Source organism: Natator depressus, chromosome 19 (assembly GCF_965152275.1).
Source record: "Natator depressus isolate rNatDep1 chromosome 19, rNatDep2.hap1, whole genome shotgun sequence".
In the NCBI taxonomy this organism is placed as follows: Eukaryota; Metazoa; Chordata; order Testudines; family Cheloniidae; genus Natator; species Natator depressus.
In genome coordinates, this window is record NC_134252.1 from 19,395,752 (window position 1) to 19,416,752 (window position 21,001).

General features: G+C 44.9%; 1 protein-coding gene across 4 annotated transcripts in view; it reads right to left on the reverse strand.

Annotated features, from left to right (window-relative positions):
- Nucleotides 1–20,794, reverse strand: part of KDM1A (lysine demethylase 1A) — a 167,639-nt gene extending 146,845 nt beyond the window's left edge. For 3 of the 4 annotated variants that reach the window (XM_074934528.1, XM_074934531.1, XM_074934532.1), the window contains exons 1-3: nt 20,507–20,794; nt 7,936–8,101; nt 103–162 (exon numbers count right to left, since the gene is read on the reverse strand). In XM_074934528.1, the coding sequence (XP_074790629.1) occupies nt 103–162; nt 7,936–8,101; nt 20,507–20,773 (493 nt within the window). In that variant the 5' untranslated portion in view covers nt 20,774–20,794. The remainder of the gene's footprint in view (nt 1–102; nt 163–7,935; nt 8,102–20,506) is intronic. The other variant, XM_074934529.1, reaches the window with a different exon arrangement.
- Nucleotides 20,795–21,001: the final 207 nt, after the last annotated feature.

Genomic DNA, 21,001 nt, shown 5'->3' on the forward strand with positions numbered 1-21,001 from the left:
TTGCTAAGGTCTGAACACCCACACCCATGCGCACTTGCAAGCATCAATCCCTCATCTGGCGGCTCTTGCTATTAAGTGGCAAGCATCAAACGCCACCCTCACCTGATGCTTGGCCGTCTCCATACCCTCCAGAATTGTCGTCTTGAAGTCCTCCTGCTTGCCCTGTGGAAGGAAAGAGGAGAACTCAGGGACCTTACTCCATAAGTTAAAATCATATTTGGACATAAAGGCCTGGCAGTTGGCGATTTATGTATTAAACTTCACCAACTAACTAAACACATTTTCTGAGAATTCCATCTTCTGGAATACAGGTCCAGGGCACCAAACTTCGTAGTGTTCTAAAGTTTTATCATTATTATTGGAACTCTTTAAATTACTCTTGTGGGAAAGGTAGAAGCACACAGTATGTAGCATTCCTGGTGGCTAAATACTTATGATCAGCCTTATTAATAGCTGGGAATGGAATAATAAGATTACACTTCTTACTACCAATTTGAAGATTGGTTGGATGGGTACACTGAAAGCCTAGGGGTCTAAAGCTGCAAGAATTTGATAATCTTGCCCTAGATATACCTGCACTCTCCAACTGAAATGGGATAGAGTGAATCATTCTGAAAAGCATCTATTATTTTCAAGAGAGCCTCTTCCTTCTCGTCCATAAACCTTTCCTTGAAGCACAAACCATCCAAGGTTCAGCCCAACAATATCTGCTTCAATGGCCTTGGTTCACCTACAATCCATCAGAACACTAAAACAACCCTAGAAGCAGTGTGTGTCAATACTGTTGACCCACAGAGCACTGATGTGGACATCTACACACCCAGGTATGCTGTAAGGTATTAAGTACTTTGAACTTTTACTACAGCCAGAGCTAGACACCTAAGGAAATGCAAAGCACCAAGCAGAAAGATCTGAAGAGGCCTCAAAATTACCTCAGCTTACCTAAAAGTCCTGGATAGCAGTCCTGCCTGAATAAAAATACTAACTGGAAACTGAGTAATTTTAGGAACAGGGATAAGTGTGGCTGTGATCCCTATGGGAGCAAGCCTTTATAAGCCCCCTTCTCATGCATCACTAACCTCTATGGGAGGAACTACCTCAGTTTTGCTCACAGAACATGCGCTTCTATGATGGGATGGTTCCGTCTATACATCTTCTCAGCTCCAATGAGCAGGAAGTAGTGGAATGATCTGAAGATATCTAAGCACCATTTGGTAGTCTAAACTTATTTCGAGGCTCCTTCAAACCAGAATGCTTCAATGTAATGTCCCAACACCCAGCAGAGTTCCTAAAGAACAAATCTCCTATGCTCAATGGAAGAGACTTCTAGGGCTCACAGTGGTTAATGGGACAGTAGCCTCTCTCAGATCATGATGGCTCAAAGCGACATCCTCAAGTATATCACACAGTTGTGGCCCCCCTGAGGTACAGAGAACACTGGTTAAGATTACTTGTTTGGGTTGGGGGATCCTTTTGTAGCAGTTGGGATACCGTCTGAAGCTCTTAGGGAGAGTCTCTGACATCCTGACGCAACATACAAATTTAAAAATTTACCTCCCGCTCCAAATCTCACCATACCATTTTTATCAGGGGTTAATCAGATATTTGCATGCTTTCTGAACTCCACTGCACCCTAAGTCTACACATAAAATGAAAATAGACAATAGGAAACAGACAAGAAGGGAAATCTGAACAATACAACTCTATAAAGAGCCCCACAGAAGTTGCTACCCACACTGAGAGCTTTAGGGCACTCCAGTTCCAATGTGATCAAGAGTCAGTCTCCTAGGAGGAGCGTTAGTTAACTACACATTTTCTATGGGAGATGCTGGTCCACCTGTAATGGCCCACAGCAGGTGCTGCACATACATTTTCACTCATCTGAAGTAGAGGACTAAGATTTCCTTGCTTACTAGTTAACCAAATGACTATTGTTGGGGAAAAATCTGCTGACAATTTTTATACCCACTACTAATTTTTTAGAGCGCTTGAGCTAAAAGTTATTTGAATGAATAATGAATGAGCACTCAGAGGTCCCAATCAGAACGGGGTGAAGGGGGGGAAGGGAGGGGCTATTGTGCTCAGAGCTCCACCACCATATAGTAAGAGAATGCCTCTAAACCACAAAGTTTATTTGCATATCAAGTCACACAGTCATGCCGTATGTACACTAGGAAACAGACCTCTTGCTTTCACTAGTCTCTCTGAACTAGTGCTGACAACAAGAGTAGATAGCACAAAGATGTTCTCAGTACTATTACAGAATATGTGATGCGTTGTATTTACACTTACAACAGTCAAATGTTTTCAATACCAGTTCAGAGACACCCACTACTGACTTGTACTGTTAGCAGCAAGTCATTTTCTGAGCACAAATGAGGTTTAGAGTTACCGGAACACAGCACAGGTTTTAAAATATATTTTTGAGAACAAGGAGGTAGATGTACTGTATATCAGAGAAATGTCTAATCTTCCACAGGGGGAAGGTCATGCTCCTGCTGCCTTTTCCAGAGCAGCAACAAACTGAAACTGACCCAATCTTTGTCAATATCACATGGTTCCAGCTGAACAAACTATGTGCAGAGGAGAAAATTCAGCAGCCTCTGCCTCTAGAGGTGAGTGGGGAGGGGGGGGTAAAGAGGAGTGTTCTCAAAAGCAGCCAAGGAGAAAGAGGTAGGTAGAAGAATCCATTTTACTTTGCTCTCATTCATACAAGAGAAACAATAGCAAAGGGTAGCAAAAGGTACCAGTCACCAACAGTATTCAAATAAAGGCAGTGGGAAAGTAGCATAGGAGGCCTAAAATTTCATGCTCAGTTTAAAAGTAAGAAAGAAAGGAGACAAATCAGATGAGACAAAGAGCACAGAGCTGCCATTGTGGGGAAGCAACAGTACATTACTATGGAGCAAATTCAATCTTGTTCTCCCTTGGCAAGTAGCAGCTATAAACATTACTGATCACAAACTAAAAAGGCTGACAGAGGACTAGACAAATGGGGTAGGAGTGGGGAGAGAAGCCACAGGAAATGGGGCAAAAAAAAAAACAACTCCAAGTTGATGAAGACAGAGAGGAAGGTGAAAGAGAGAGAAAGAAGAAGGTTGCTTAATTTAAAGGAGTATAGTGGTATCCAAGAACTCAGATATAATTTAACAGATATAATTAGATTGGTAACAGAAAAACCTGTAAAACCTCCCTCTACTCTTTTCAACTGTGCTGGTTCCCCTACCTTGTAGAAAAGGGGAATTAAGCTTCTAATACAATATTTTTAAAGTTACTTTAATTATTAAATATCCCTCTGACAGCTGTTTTATAATACTGAGGGCCTTTTTCATTAAAGCTTGCAATTCCAGAATGCTCTACTGGTCCAGCTATGTCAGAACATCTGAAAATTGTCCCCAAACAGCACACCCATCACATCCTAAACAAGGCCCAGAGCTTTGCTACCTTCTAAACTTGTTAACACAGGGTGGAGGACGCTGTTAATTGTCTTTACTTTGCTGTTCCAAGAGATAGTAAACAAATAGCTAGGTTGCAAAATGGTTTTCGTTGTTAAATGAAAAGCTAATAAATGTTAAGGTTGCAAAATTTACAATTTGTTAAGAAATGCAAAATGTTCTTACAGTAAGATCAACTTGTCCACTTCATACCTATTTTACTTCCTAGTCCTCTTTTCTTGCTTACATATATCCATTAAAATTTGTTTATAATACTAACTATAATAAAACAAAGGTCATGCAATGCAGCCAAGTTAACAGTGATGCAGAAACTAGATTCTGCATTTTCTGATTTTTTAATTTTAGCTGTGCAATGCTAATCTACCATTACTGTACTTTCCGCATTTAATTTCCTTATAAGCTTTTATTCCTAACAATATTCCTAATTAAGCTTTAAATTTCATGCTGAGGTGAATGGGAGGAGACACACGTTACCACAATGAGTAAATCTACATTGGAAAAAGCTATCAATGGAACGTGGAACAGAGTTCCTGAGTTTGCTGCTAGTATTGTTTCAATGAAGAGTTTTCAGCAAGACCACAATCACAGCAGAGCAGCAAATGTTTTCATTTTTTATGTTTGCTGTACCCTAGCAACTAAAAAGACAGACTAACATGCTCACCAAAATGCATAATTAGGCATATTTTATGAATATAAGAGCGAAAAAGGCTAGAGATTGGCTATGGGAAGAAGCTCTTCTAGTTACAGTCTTTTTTTCACAAGCTCAGCATGTGTCAATGTTTTTTGCATGTTCCAAGGGCAGCTAATACAACAAAGATAGGACAAAACAGCCTGGAATATAGCACATTCAAGATAAAGTAACTCCTCACTTAAAGTCCTCCGGATTAACATTGTTTTGTTGCTGATCAATTAGAGAACATGCTCATTTAAAGTTGCACAATGCTCTCTTACAGCACTGTTTGACAACCACCTGCTTTGTCCACTACTTACAAAAAGAGCAAGACTTTGGAGCTGCTAGTGGGGGCTTGGAGCCAGGGTGGACCAGCAGCCCCCCCCCCCCCCCCCATCAGCTCCCTGCTCCCTTAAGTTTCCTGTGTGGAAGCCGCCCAAGCAGGCTATCAATTGCCGGGCAGTTCAGCTGTCCCTCCTGCCCTCTGCCTTGGAGCTGCTCCCGGAAGACTCCTGCTCGCCATGCGGGGGAGTGTGGGGAAGGGGTGTTAATGTCAGGGTGTCCCACTCCCCCTGCTCCTGTACCCCCATCTCCACAGAGCAGGGGGGACACAACAGGGCTCAGGATGGAGGGAGTTTGCTGGCAGCAGCTGTTGTCTCAACTTGCTGATCTACTTAAAAATGCAAGTCAGCAATGCGAGTGTCTCTCACACACACTGTGTCTGTCTCTCTCTGCCATGCTGTCTCCCCTCCCTCCATTTGTGCTGCCTTGTAGAGTGGGAGGCTACATTAACAACAATGTATTAACGCTTAAGGGCTCAGCCAAGTACAAATTCACCATTTAGCCGCAAGGCATTCCGAGGGAAATATTCCACCCTCCGACTTTTACCACCTCAACCAAGCTTCACAATCATCATTGCTGTGTACAGTATTAAATTGTTTATTTAAAATTTATTGTGTGTGTGTTATATAAATAAATAAAAGTCTTCTGTTTGGTGAAAATTTTTTCCCTGGAACCTAACTTCTCCCCCTCCCCCCATTTACATTAATTCTTATGGGGAAATTGGATTTGCTTAACATTGTTTCACTTAAAGTAGCATTTTTCAGGAACATAACTACAACATTAAGGAGTTACTGTTCATCTAACACTTCAGCTATACTATACACTACTGACGACAACACTTAGCTTCAGATGGAAGCAGCCAGCTTTTCACTGCGGCACATAGCTACATGTACATGTGTAGCTATGTGCTGCAGTGAAAAGCTGGCTGCTTCCATCTGAAGCTACATGGGTCAGTGAAAGGCTCTGGCAACGGGGAGGCATCAGGGAAAGGCTACAGCAGCAGCTAAAAATAACAGCGTGGACAGAGGCATGGCTTGGGTAAATAGAAAGCAAGTAGGGCAGGGTACCTACTTGCACTCTTACCCACACCCTTTAGTCTTTCTTTATTCGCCTAAGCCACGCCTCACTGGCTACACTACTAGCATACCTGTGCTGGGCGGCGCGGGGGGAGGACTATACAGGTATGTACTCTACCTGAAGCCAAAAGAAACATGCAGTGTAGACATTTATCTGTACATAGGTGTATGTCAAACTGCCAATTCTCAACATTTTTCTTGCTCCTGTGATATACTACACTGGGAGTGCTGTTTTGGGTGTGCACAGAACTGTACCCAAAGGTCATGCTTAGACATACATAGTGAATTAGTGGCATCTTAAAAGCAAATGTGAAATGTATTAATTTTGTACTGAAATGATGGTTACACCCATGCAATGTATTCTAACAAGCATTTACTAAGCAGACTTGCTTAATTGCACATATTAAAATGACACTTTTGGCAGAGATTGGCGATAATGAAGTAAAAGACAAGATGGGTGAGGGAATATCTTTATTAGAGAAGAGCTCTGTGTGTGCTCAATAGCTCGTCTCTCTCACTAACAGAAATTGGTCCAATAAAAGGTACTACTCTCACCCAATGTGTCTCTAATAACCTGGGATCAACACAGCTACAGCATCACTGTATACATAAAGATCTTTATCATTTTAACTTAGAATCAGAAGATTAGGGTTGGAAGAGACCCCAGGAGGTCATCTAGTCCAACCCCCTGCTCACAGCAGGACCAACCCCAACTAAATCACTGAACTAAACTTTTTCACTCCTACAAAAATTCTTTTCCCCCGACGTATTACGTTCCAGGACTGGGGCACATTCTTATTGCCTGAGCAGACTGAGATTTCAGGGTTCAGGTTCTACTTAGCATCACCCAGGCCACACACAATTAAAAGTTTAACATTTACTGAAGCTTTAGGTGATACTCCTCATCAAACTAATGTCAAGTTGAAAAGGTCCATCCGCAACCTCAATGGTTTGCAAGCTCAGTCGAGATCCTCTGTGAGAAGCAGATTAGGAGCAGCATGGGAGGAAGATCAAGAATTCTCTATATCAACAGATAACTGACAAGGCTACAAGTGTTACACAGGCAATGACTGAAATGTAAAACCAAAAGCCACTACACATTTAAAGACTCTCTCCTGAAGGCGGAATTTAGGAAAAAATGCTTTAATTCATAAAGGGAGATATAGCAATACATGGGTAAATATTTTTTTGGGTAAACCTGGAGGCACAGAGCATGTACTGAGCAGCACTCGTACTCTTAACTACCAGTAAATGCCTTATAGATGCTTTCTTCTGAGAAGCTAGGATTGACACAGGGCATAGAAAACAGCCACACAATTTCATAAATATGAAGTCTAAGCGAACTTACACTCCCGTTCCCTTTTCTAAAGGGGACTTTTCACCTTTACCAAAAGGCAGGGAAGAAAGCAGTAAAGTTTATGCAAACATTATTTGTCCAGAAATATAAAAATACAAGCCTACAGATTTGCAGTTTAAAGCATGAAGGGACCATTATCATCATCTAGTCCAGGTGTTCTGAAACTTCATTGCACAGTGACTCCCTTCTGACAACAAAAATTACATGACTCCAGGAGGGGGGACCGAAGCCTGAGCCTGCCTGACTCCTGCCACCCTGGGCGGGAGGGCCCGGGCCCAAGCCTCACTGCCCCGGCAGGAAGTCCAAAGCCAAAGCCTGAGCCTCACTGCCTTGGGGGAGAGAGAGAAAGAGACCAGAGCCGAAGCCCAAAGGTTTCAGACTCAGGTAGGGGGGGCCTGTAACCTGAGCCCCGCCACCCAGATCTGAAGCCTTCAGTCTCAGTCTGTGGGGCTCAGGCTTCAGCTTAAGCCCTGGGCAGTAGGGTTCAGGCCTGGGCCCCAGCAAGTCTAACACCAGCCCTGGCGACCCCATTAAAACTGGGTCGCAACCCACTTTGGGGTCTCGAACAACAGTTTGAGGATCGCTGAACTAGTCTGCTCTCCTGCATAGCACACACCACAGAATTCACCCAATAATTCCTGGCATCTTTTCCCATAGAAGACAAACAGAATGAATATTTGCATATGAGCAGATGTGCCAGCCTAGGAGACAGCAGCTGTTTATCTAGACAAGCATTTGTTTATCTAGACAAGCATTCAAAGACAGAAAATCTAGTGCTAAAGATTCGTCTCAGTTTGCAGTCTCATCATGCACATTGCCATCTTCTAGTCTTGTATCAATCTGCTCTGATGAATTTGTCTAGCTTCTTTTCACAAACAGACCAGCAAAGAAAGTTTCACAGGACAGACATCTTTTTCCTTCATACTAGATCTAAACTGAACGCAGTGGTCATAATGCTATATCTGAATGACCACAAGTTTCTGCAACTGAAACAGTGCAAGTGCTACCTTTTAGGAGAGCTGGTTCACCACTCACCAGATGGCTCTTCTGGCTCGCTCTCATTCTCTTCTTCTGGAGGGGCCGGTGGTGGTGGTGGTGGTAGCTTTTTCTCTTTCTCAGCTTTAGCATTTCTCTCCTCCTCAGAGTAATATTCATCTTCAGAGAGGTTTGCAAGACTCTCATCCATCTCCCTGTACTCCACCTGCAAACAGCACAATCACAGGGTAATCAATGCCCAACAAGACAATGGGTTTTACTACTAAACCAGGCATTGGAAATGATGTTAAGAAACCACCCATAAAAATTCAGTTTAAAGTGGTGATCCTCTTCGTCTTAGATACTACAAGATGACAGTTTTGCGATAAAAATTTGCCAGCTTATGAGAGAGTTTAGAACAGGACCACAGCAAAAGGACTAAAAGGTCTCATACCTGCTCCTATAGAATTGTAAATCCTTGAGAAAACCTCCTGGAAGGCTCCCAGAATGCCCATTAGAGAACATGGGATATTACCTGTTAACTCTTCTTTGAAAAAGGACTCCAAACAGGAATCCCTCTATTAGGGCTGATGTTTTAGCACTACACAGGGTAAAAACACACTCAGGGCTTTTGATCCTCAGACAGAAGTAACTGAATGCAAGTTCCATCACACACGTTCCAACTACCAGATCTCAGATCCCTTTAGAACCTAACCCAAAAAGTTTCCTTGGAGCATGAAGCAATGGCTAGATCAAATGAAGATTTTCTGAAGAAAAACCATAAGGTTTTTTTTAGATAAAAACCACTTAGTGAAAACAGACCTCCTCAAGAAAAAACAAAAGGCACAAATTAAGATGAACAAGAGAAAACTGTATGAAATGACATTCAAGAATTTAAACTTTTTTTTAAAAGACAGGAGACTAGGAAGCTTCACTTAGAGAAATGCCTGGCAGAAAACTGTGTCAATGAACACAACACAAGAGCGGATTTTAAAGGGCTCTTTGAACATCAAGTTGAGAACAGGACCTCACTGGCATGGATATGCATGCATGTGAAGGAATGCTGGCAGTCCTGGCAGGATGATTAGCTCACTAAAGACAGAACTCACACACCTTTGAGCTCAGATAACTCTTGCATCTCTCTTGTAAAGCTCAGAAAAAGATAGGAAGGAATTTAGGATACAACTGCAGCATCACTTCATCCCTATAAAACTTGGTATAAGATGATCAGTCACTATAAGTAGCTCACTCTGTGAGCTGTAGTCAGTCAGCAAGGAAATTACCTTCCACATAAGAAACTAATGCTCACAGACACTGAGTGACTCAAAAGGAGCTTTGTCAAGACCATGAATACCACAACACAGGGAGCTTTCAGGTGTGTCAGATTCACTCATGCTTGACAAAGTCCAATAGAGATCTTACCATATCTTCTTTGGACTCCTGAAAAGTCAAAATTGCTGCTAGATGAACAAGAACGATATTTGTCAAAGCTAGACTTGGAAAAATGAAGATTATGGCTACAAAGGAAGCATTTAGGGGCTATTTACACCTTTTACAAGCCTTTTACATTCACAAAATTGGAAGTCCTTCTGGCAGATTCCCTTAAAGCTAAGATAATTTCCAAGGTGCTAAAATAGTGTCATTCATAAAAACATTAACACAAAGTTAAAAGAAGTTAGAATGGGCTACGCTCTTACCAGCGGAGAAAGGCAGTTTAAAATGTAGAGATTTGGCTTTTCAGGTTGACACTTGCTCAGAAACATCATGCCTCTTGGGTCTCTACTGTTCTAGAATCCATGCTGTCTGGATCCAGCCCTGGCCCCTAACAGCAACAGAGGGTTCCACCACTTAGTCGACAGGACTCCAATCGAAACTCACCAACTTCTCACTGGACTATAGCTAGTTCCCCCGGGACACTTCCTACCATAACTTTTGGAGCTGTAGTTGAGGCATCGTCAGGGTCTCTGGGCTTCTTGGCACACATGGTTCCCAGTGACTCTGATCCCTCTCTGGCGTCCGGTGGCACTTGGGCATCAGTCTGAGTCTCTGCAGCTCCGGCTTCCATGGTCAGGGGTTTCAGCTGCTCTGGGGCTGGAGCCAGCAAGGGGCATCCTTCCTCCCCAAAGGTCAGCCCAGAGTGAGCTCGGCTGCTCCCTTTTATACTAGTGTTGCACCTGGAGTATGCCCAGTATGTGGAGGCATGTCTTCCTCAGCCCACAGTGAAGAGTTAACCCTTCCCCGTCCAGTGCATAGTGAGTTCACGCTGTAACATACTCTCCCCTTTAAGAAACTGGGGGCTCTTCCTCTCCCCCTACCCCACCTATCCTGGGGGGGAAAAAAAAATTAAAAATCAGCATTGGCATGCACATTCGAGGCGATGTAGTACCTGAGTCATATGGCTGCAGGGCAAGATACCACCACATGATCCACAGGCTGGTGTCCTTCATGCTATTTAACCAGCATTGGGGCACATGGGCAGTGACCAATCGGAATGTATTTCCTAACAGATAATATTACAGAGTGTCTATGGCCCATTTAACGGCCAAGGCCTCCTTCTCAATAGTTGAACAGTGGACTTGCGACTTAGGTACAGCCCAAGGTGTTCTTCCCTGGCAACTTCTGCGACAATACAGCCCCAAGGCCCACTTCTGAAGCATCGATCTCTAAAATGAAGGATTTCCGGAAATCTGACAAGAGGACAGGTCTTGATACACCCAGTTCTTTCAACGTCCAAATGGCTGTCTCACACTCAGCGGACCACTGAATGCTCTGGGGTTGAGAGTTTCCAGTTAAGTCCGTTGTGGGGCTGCCAAGGTCGCAAGTCTGGGACAAAACAACAATATCTGATATGGGCAAAGAATTGCCGCACCTGCTTCTTCATTGTAAGGATGAGCCAATCTCACAGGGTCTGTACCTTGTCGACCAGGGAGCTGCAGTTGTCCCCTCCCCATGGTCTATCCCCAGTACGTCACCTTGCTCTGTCCAAGGTTGCACTTTGAGGGGTTTGCCGTGAGTCCGGTGTCCTTAATAGCTTGGAGCACACTGGATAGGTGTTGGAGATGGTCTTCCCAACAGATACTGTACATGACAATGTCATCAATGTAGGCAGCAGCGTACTACACATGGGATTGTAAGTCGGTCCATGAGCAGCTGGAAGGTGGCCGTGGCTCCAGGCAGTCCAAACGGCATCGTTATAAATTGGTACAAGCCAAAGGGTGTCGGAAAGGCCGTCTTAGGGTGAGAGTTCAGCATCAGGGGAATTTGCCAATATTCCTTTGTTAGATCCAAAGTCGACAGGAACCGCTGTAAATGCTGTTACTGGGAGCTCAGAAGAAGGTGACCCCATAAAAATTGTGCCAATGCTACGTAATGGAGTGGTAATGGAAAATTCCTAGTGTGTGTAAAAATCAATGGTAAAAGCTGTTTAGGGAAAATTACAGCTTCTAACATCACTTTAGTTAAGGCAGAGCTTGTCAAAATGTGATTATAATCCTCTATGAGTTTACTGTAAATGTGCCTTTAGCCAGAATCCACCTTGAATGAAATGGTACTAAACATGAACTTATAGCTGGTGTATGGAAGTTACTGCCTACAGATCTTTTGAGTAATATCATCCCCAAAGCTTTGTTCAGTCAAGTTAATATCATGAACCAGTCACAAGAAAGGAAAGATCCTGACCCTGTCTATATTAGGGGCAATGATCTGCCCATGGAGAATTTCTCCAAATGTTTGTCTGAGGAAGATAGCTCTTTGTTTGTGCAGAAAAGCAGTTTATATGTGAATGAAGTTTCTGAATGTCTGAGTGAATCTGGAATTAGATGAAGCACAGAGATAACTCATTGATCAGGAAATGTTTCTCTAGAGCAGATTAAAGTTGATGGTCAGGTTAAAGCCCTACTTGAGGGAGAAAAGGGTAGATTCTTGATGGGTGATGGATTGTTGGCAAGTAAAGCTTGTGAAAGTAAGCCTGAACAAGGTAAAAGTAATTTGCTTAAGGTAGCTCAGTAGGATGAGCCATTATCTGTGGAGAATTGCAGTTTTTCAGTTGGGAGTGGCAACTTGCCTGTTAAGGAACCTGTCCCACTTTCCAAGTATATGTCTGAAATCAGCCATGGGTGCTGGGACAAAGGAAAGGATATCTCCAATTGTTTGTCTGTTAAGAACAGCAGTGCGTCTGCTGCAAAAGTGTCTCTCTCTAGCTATTTGTCTCTGAAGCAGACAGAAGAAGCTTGTCAACCTATGATGGTTAAACTTTATCAGTTGTATCAGAATTGATTCCGGATTTAAGTGAAACCCAGAAAGAGTCTTATTGCTCAGGAAAATGTTCCTTTGGAGCAAGTCCTAGCTGAAGAGGAGAAGAGCAGAATTTCTAGGAAAGATGGACTGTTGCTTAAAGAAGCTCTTAAGGAGAAGAACCCACATAGTAGTTTTTGCAAGCAGGTTGCTGTAACTGAGGGATGTGGAAGTGAATTGAGGTAGATCAGGGTGGATTTCTGCCTGTAGTAGGCAACAGTTTATTTGTTGAGAGATTTGATTCAGTTCTTAATAGCCAGAATTTTTCTGTTGAAAATGGATCCACCGACTTTGCTTTAGAAAGACCCAGTGTGAATATTTTAGAGAAGGTGTCAGATGGAATGAAAAAAAATTGTCAGGGAATTTGAACAGCCCTATGATAACCAAGTGGCTGTGCTTGACCAGCTTGTTGGGGAGACAATGTTGTGGGAACATGAATGTCTCCATACTGATTCTTTGAGTAAACAGTCTGTCTCAGGTTGAGGGGGAAGACTGGGTAGCTGAATCTGCAGAGCAGGACAGCTGTGCAGTTAATCTCTCAAGAATACAGGGGATGGCAGGCAAACTCATCTGCAGACACTTTGGATATGTCTTGTAGTCTCAACATCTAATTCCATGTGGAAGCAGAGGTCGGTAATGAAAGAACAAAAGAACTTTAAGTCTAACATGCTAGTGAAAATGGATGGCATCTCTTTAAGACAGAATCCAGCCTTGGAATTGGTAATGGTTAAAAATCTGAAAACTAGTAAACAAGCTAATGTCTGTGTTGATGTAAATTGTCTGGATGACAAGGGGGGAGAAAGATTGGCCCATAGCTGTTAGCAGGGAGGACGCACCTAACCAGCCAATGGATTTTGTTAAGCAAGAAAACTCAGAATTTGACCCTCCAGGACAGGGAAGAAAGGAAAAACTTTATCCTGCTAATGGAAACCATGGGTTAATCCTAAAATGCCAAAACCCCAATGGTATTAAGCCAAAGGCGTGCCATGACAAAAATGTTTGTAAATAAATGTACACTTGATAGATTTGATGTTAATATTCATGCTAATTTTAACTCATGACTAATTTGTTGCCGATACCAAAAACTGTAAAAATGTACAATGTGCATGATCTTTAAAAAAAACAAACCTTGAACATGTTAAGAGTGATCCACAAGAACACACTCTATGTTAAAAGATCTTGTGATACTGATATTTCAAAGTTAATGCCTGTAACCAGTCTTGGAACTTTTCACAGCAGAAAAGACATTACCCACCTAATATGCATTGTGAAAAGGGAAACTGAGACAAACCACCACATTGCTTTCATGGCTAAATGCAAAGATACCTACACTATAGATTTCAGAGTAACAGCCGTGTTAGTCTGTATTCGCAAAAAGAAAAGGAGTACTTGTGGCACCTTAGAGTAATAAAAAAAAATAAATAAATTGGTTAGTCTCTAAGGTGCCACAAGTACTCCTTTTCTTTCTACACTATAGAGAACACTAATATCTACACTGACAACGTTAATTGGATTCTAAACACTTGTCGAAGCTTCTATGGATAAATTAGTTATTTTCATTTGCTCTTGGCAGGATCACTTGACACATACAGGAATCATGCTGCAAGAACAGATCCAATCCACTATTGGTTTAACCAAGTTTTATCTTGGGTTTGTAAAGAAATTCAATATTGTTACTTCCAAAATCAAACTTACAAAGAAGAAGCCTGTTTTAATCAAACATGATTTTGATGAACCATTTCTGTTATACACTCATACTTCTAATATTGAATTAGAATCTGTAGTAATACATAACCAAGAATGGGAAGTTCCAATGATGTATTCAGCAGTGTCTGGGGAACCCCTTTCTATATCAATTTTCTGTTGGGGTGTGACATTATCTGATTAAATTATGACCACATGGATCATGGTTGCTACCGCTGTTATATAATTGCAACAAATCTTGTACAAAGTATGTCAAGTAAGGTGTCTATGGAAAGGTTACAATTTGCTGAATATGATTATGCTATTTGTATGCACGTATCATTTTTGTGTCTGAAGTTATGAATATAACTATGTACCTGTATTTCAAATGTTTGCTCATGTGGTAGCACCCACAAGATATTTAGCCAGCACATTGTGAAGGAACTATTCAAGTTGAATGGCCCATCAAAGAACACAACTCACAATGGACCATGGGAGACGCCTATCTACACTTAATGGACTTTCCTGTGAACGTTCTAAGGTATGGGTGATGACTTCTACTATGAGATGGTTGAGTTCAGGATCCTGACAAAAGGAAGAAAGGAAAGCAGCAGAATACGGACCCTGGACTTCAGAAAAGCACACTCTGATTCTCTCAGGGAACTGATGGGCAGGATCCCCTGGGAGACTAATATGAGGGGGAAAAGGAGTCCAGGAGAGCTGGCTGTATTTTAAAGACGCCTTATTGAGGGAGCAGGAACAAACCATCCTGATGTACAGAAAGAATAGCAAATATGGCTTGCGGCCAGCTTGGCTTAACAGAGAAATCTTCGGTGAGCTTAAAACACAAAAGGGAAGCTTACAAGGAGTAGAATATTGGACAAGTGACCAGGGAGGAGTATAAAAATATTGCTCAGGCATGCAGGAGTGAAATCAGGAAGGCCAAATCACACTTGGGAGCTGCAGCTAGCAAGAGATCTTAAGAGTAACAAGAAGGGTTTCTACAGGTATGTTAGCAACAAGAAGGTGGTCAAGGAAAGTGTGGACCCCTTACTGAACGGGGGAGGCAACCTAATGACAGAGGATGTGGAAAAAGCTAATGTACTCAATGCTTTTTTTGCCTCTGTCTTCAAGAATAAGGTCAGCTCACAGGTTACTGCACTGGGCAGCACAGTATGGGGAGGAGGTGACCAGCCCTCTGTGGAGAAAGAAGTGGTTCAGGACTATTTAGAAAAGCTGGATGAGAACAAGTCCATGGGGAGCACAAGTCCATGCACTGCATTCAAGGGTGCTAAAGGAGTTGGTGGGTGTGATTGCAGAGCCATTGGCCATTATCTCTGAAAATTCATGGTGATTGGGGGAGGTCCCGGATGACTGGAAAAAGGCTAACGTAGTGCCCATCTTTAAAAAAAGGGAAGGAGGAGGATCTGGGGAACTACAAGCCAGTCAGCCTCACCTCAGTCCCTGGAAAAATCATGGAGCAGGTCCTCAAGGAATCAATTTTGAAGCACTTAGAGGAGAGGAAAGTGATCAGGAACAGTCAGCATGAATTCACCAGGAGCAAGTCAAGCCTGACTAACCTAATTGCCTTCTATGATGAGATAACTGGCTCTGTGGATGAGGGGAAAGCAGACAATGTGTTATTCCTTGACTTTAGCTAAGTTTTTGATACCGTCTCCCACAGTATCCTTGCCAGCAAGTTAAAGAAGTATGGGCTGGATGAATGGACTATAAGGTGGACAGAAAGCTGGCAAGATCATCGGGCTCAACGGGTAGGCAATGGCTCCATGTCTAGTTGGCAGCCAGTATCAAGCGGAGAGTCCCAAGGGTCGGTCCTGGGGCCAGTTTTGTTCAATATCTTCATTAATGATCTGGAGGATGGTGTGGATTGTACCCTCAGCAAGTTTGCAGATGACACTAAACTTGGAAGAGTGGTAGATACTCTGAAGGGTTGAGACAGGATATAGAGGGACCTAGACAAATTAGAGCATTGGGCCAAAAGAAATCTGATGAGGTTCAACAAGGACAAGTGCAGAGTCCTGCACTTAGGACGGAAGAATTCCATGCACTGCTATAGGCTGGGGACCGACTGGCTAAGCGGCAGTTCTACAGAAAAGGACCTGGGGATTACAGTGGTTGAGAAGCGGGATGAGAGTCAATAGCATGCCCTTGTTGCCAAGAAGGCTAACAGAATATTGGGCAGCATTAGTAGGAGCATTGCCAGCAGAACGAGGGAAGCGATCATTCCTCCCTATTTGGCACTGGTGAGGCCACATCTGGAATATTGAGTCCAGTTTTGGGCTCCCCCCCACTACAGAAAGGATGTGGACAAATTGGAGAGAGTCCAGCAGAGGGCAACAAAAATGATTAGGGGGCTGGGTCACAAGACTTACGAGGAGAGGCTGAGGGAACTAGACTTATTTAGTCTGCAGAAGGGAAGCGTTGGGGAGGATTCGATAGCCGCCTTCAACTACCTGAAGGGGGGTTCCAAAGAGGATAGAGCTGGGCTGTTCTCAGTGGTGACAGATGACAGAACAAGGAGCAATGGTCTCAAGTTGCAGTGAAGGAGGTCTACGTTGGATATTAGGAAAAACTATTTCACTAGGAGAGTGGTGAAGCACTGGAATGGGTTCCCTAGGGAGATGGTGGAATCTCCTTGGTTAGAGGTTTTTAAGGCCCAGCTTGACAAAGCCCTGGCTTGGATGATTTAGTTGGGGTTGGTCCTGCTTTGAGCAGGGGGTTGGACTAGATGACCTCCTGAGATCTCTTCCATCCTTACTCTTCTATGATTCTGTGACTAAGCAAAACACGCATGGACACGTGACTTGCTCATGTGACTCCAAACTCCATCTTAGTACCTGTAATTTTCCACAAACTAGAACAATGGGTTTCCCTTCACTTGGCAGAAGCTATAAAAGGCCCTGGAAACATCTCCATTTTGCCCCTTTCCTGCTCTGGATTATGAACTTGTACTAATGGGAGCACAGAGCATTCTAACCAAGGGACTGAGGACCTTCCAATGATTTGGAAGCAACCAGAGACTTGTCTTAAGCCAGCAGTTTATTCCATCACTGCTACAAGCCTGATCAGAGAACTTTGCATTTATTGTATGTATTTGATTCCTTTAACCAATTTTAACTCATCTTTCTTTCTATTTTATAAATAAACCTTTAGATATTAGATACTAAAGGATTGGCAACAGCATGATTATTGGGTAAGATCTGAATTGTATACTAACTTGGGTACGTGGCTGGTCCTTTGGGATCAGAAGAACCCTTTTGTTTGATTACATTGGTTTTAAACAACCACTCATCATTAAGTCTAGTGTCTGGGTGTTGAATCCAGGACTGGAATACCTAAGGAGGCTGCACTTTTGACTTCTTGTTAGCCAGGATGGTGAGACAGAAGTTTAGTTTTGTTGCTGGTTTGGTATGTCTCATGGAAGAATAACCACCAGTTATGGAGTGTGTCTGCCCTTTTTCTCCAGCACCTTGTCCTGAATTTGGTATTCTCAGTTGTGACCCACAGAGGCACGGTGACACCAGGTGAAAACCTTCATGAGTTCCGCCACAAACTTAAGGGCGGTGGTGGATCGCAAGAGGACAGTCTCGGGAGACTGGGCTGCATAGTCCATGATAACCAGGATGTTATGATGGCCACTCGTACGCTTCTCAAGGCCTACTATATCTAGCCCTATATGCTCGAAGGGCATCCCATCCACGGGCAGCGGAACAATGGGGGCTTTTGGCACTCCCTTCAGTCCAGTACCCTGACATACTGGGCATGATCACAGTAATCTCATACCTTCCCCGATGGATGCTTGGCCAGAAGAACCTCCTTGCCACCCTCTGGACGGATTTTTCCCTTCCCAGGTGTCTGGCCCAGGGCACCAAATGGGCAAGAGGCCCCAGCATAACCTCCAGAGATCTAACAGCTATCAGAGCACTTTATGAATCTGGGGTTGTTCCACCACATGATAGAGAAGGTCCTGCCATACCCTGAAGTGGGGTCCCTGCCGTGTCCGGAGAGCGTCTTCCTCTTCCTGGCCCCATGGCCTGCTCCAAGGCTCAGCTAAGGGTTGGATGCTCAGCCTGGGTGTCGTCCACAGTTGCACCTGCCTGAGAGGGTAATACAGCTGTCGTTTCCCCATAGGGGGAAGGCCCTTCCCCTGGGTTGTCGCCCTGGTTGTATCTGAGGAGACCACTCAGTGTTCTTTTGTCAGTTTCCCCTGTTGGCGAGTAACAGGCGCAGTCCTATAAAAAGTCCCAGAACCACAGACAGTCTCATCCCAGGATAACCTGCAGAGCCACACCAATGGTGAGAGGTCTCCAAGGCCACCCAGGCAGTGAGCTAAGAGTGCACAACTTCACAAACACACTGTAGGTGTATTCGGAATCCATTTGGTTCGGGAGCTGGGACCAGCTCCCTATGGACGAGGGTCTGATTACACCTCGTGTCAAACAGAGCCACTATGGGTGTTCCTCAGGGGGAGGAGAGCGGCAGCGGGGGTAGGGGGACTTGGGCCCACCCCGCTCCACCATGTCCCAGCCCATGGCCCTAAGACTGGTAAAGAGTTCTGCCAATAAGCAACCGGTGTGGCTGGCCCAGGGGCTGCTCCAGCCTTGCCGTCAGCCACACTAGCCACCACAGAAGTTACGTAGGTCAGAGAAAGTCACGGAATCGGTGACAAACATGGAGCCCTAAACGTGATTAAAGAAACTATTCTTATTCCTGTTATTTATGTAGCTGTATCTACACTTAAGGAATTTAAAAAAAAAAAAAGAGACTCCCACTGATCCTATCACTGGTTCAGATGCTGAACCAGCAGTAGCCCTAGTGTAAAACACCACTACTGGAGACTCATCTGCAATTTTTACTACTGTGATCAAAGTCAACACTGGTGCAGTCTCGAACACAAGGACTGGTAGCATAGGTTCGCATACTAAAGCAAACTACACTTGCACAGTTCCAAGGGTTTCCAATCTGCCTCCATACTTTCATCCACTAGCGATAGAGCACAGGTATCACTGAACTACAGTGTAGACTGCATTCTTACAAGGCATAGCTAATGCTTCCCTGACTCCAGCACTGAAAGTGGTGAATTTTGACAAACTTTGAGGATAAAGTCTTTGAAACACTCCAAAACAGTATTACAAGATGACACATTTGAAGCCTCTAAGAGGGTTTTCAGGTGCTCCTGGCTTAAGAACTGTAGCCAATTAATTCAAGTTACCATTTAATTGTATCTATTGATATGGCAAACTCATGTTATTACATACATAATCAATGAGCGATGACTAGATTTAAGTTGTAGGTATAGGTACAGATACAGATATGAGTACACAGGATTATAAGATTGACAAGCATGTAGGAGTATGTAAGTAAAGCAAAGCTGTAACACAAAGGCCTACAGGCTAAGTAAGGCCCGTAAGATTTCAGCTTAGCCACACTGGGCCTCAGGCTTAAGGAGGCCTGACATAAGTAGGTGACCCAGGAATGACCCCGTGCCAGTGAAATTATAAGATTACTGTAAAGAATGTGCCCTACAAGTGATGTTCTGGGAAAATATGCCACATTTACCCATCCAGACAGCACGACATCTGATTGTTACATCATTGTAAGTTCTGCTGACTGCAGGTTACCATGGAAACATGTAGATAATATGAGAATAAGGGGAACTAAAAAAAACAACCTATGACAAACAGAGCACCCCAAAAAACTATAGAATATAGTTCAGATAAGGAAAAGGAGGTTGGAACTCTCCTGCATATGGATAAGTTGTCAGGCATGGTCATAATAGGATAAAAAGGATTCCCTGCTGTGGATAGGGTGGGAAGACTCCTCTATTGATGACCACCTGTTAAGAGATCGACCAGACTCTATATCATCTTTGGCTATGTATGAACACTGCATTGGTTATTGCATTGGCTCTCTCTAGTTTCGCATACTTATGTCCCCTGTCCCCTCCACCTGGCTACACGGCTGAGCTGCGCCAGTGCAATTTTGTAGCGTAGACCTACCCTGAGACTTGAACACGAATGCCCACGCAACTTCACTACCTATAGTAGCAGAAGAACAAAAAAAGAGGGAGTGGAATCTGTAGCCCCAGGGGCTTCATCTCTCCACCCCCCCCGCCAAAAATGCAGTTTTATTTCTTGATAGAAGTTGCTGGTCCCGTATAATATTTGAAATAAAAGCATTTTTGCAGCAAGCACGACATAGCACACTCGACAGTCCCATCTACTTCTTTCCAGCGGGTTCTCTCTTTATCCTGTGCCGCATGCCTGGGACTTTCACCCTTTCCTCCCTTTCCCATCATTTGTTTTCGAGGCGTCTCTCCCCACCCGTGCGTTCAGCGTCCGCCGCTCCCAGCACCCTGACCCGCGGCGCTCCGGGGGATCCTGCCCAGCCTGCAGACACAGGCCGGGCGCGCGGCGCGATTTCACAGCCCAGCCCCGGCCGGGAGCCGAACGCGGGCGAGCAGCTCAGCCCGGCCCCGGCTAGCCGCAGCCCGGGCAGAAGGGGCAGGGCTGGGCGGTGCTGATCCGGCTCCCGACAGCGCCTCTGCCCGGAGACCGGTGGCCGAGCCCAGCCAGCCCCCCTACGCGGGCCGGGACGAACGGCCCCAGCGCTGCCCGCCCGGGCCGGCACCTACTTTGGCCCGCTTGCGGCGGCTGGTCCTCCGGCCCTCGGGTGTCTCGGCGATGCCCGTCGTCTCGGGGCCGGGGGCGACGATGGCGGTTGGCGGCTCGGACAGGCCTCCCGGGGGAGAAGCCCGAGACGGCTCCTTCTTGCGTGGAGTCCGCTCCGGGCCCCCGGCGCCCGAGCCGCCCTCCGAACCCGGAAGGCCGGGCGGCGGCACCGGCACCTCCGGCCCGCTCTCCCCGCCGCCCTCGGCCGCCTTCTTGCCGCCCGACAGCATCGCCTCCAGCCGCTCCGCGCCGCCTGCAGCGAGCCGGACAAAGGGGCCAGCGAGCAAGCGCCACAGCCCCGCCCCCGCGTCACGTCACGTCACGTCGCGTCGCGCCCCCGCCGCGTCCGCACCACAGCCCCGCCCCCGCGTCACGTCGCGCCCCCGCCGCGTCCGCGCCACAGCCCCGCCCCCGCGTCACGTCGCGCCCTCGAGGCGTCCGCGCCACAGCCCCGACCC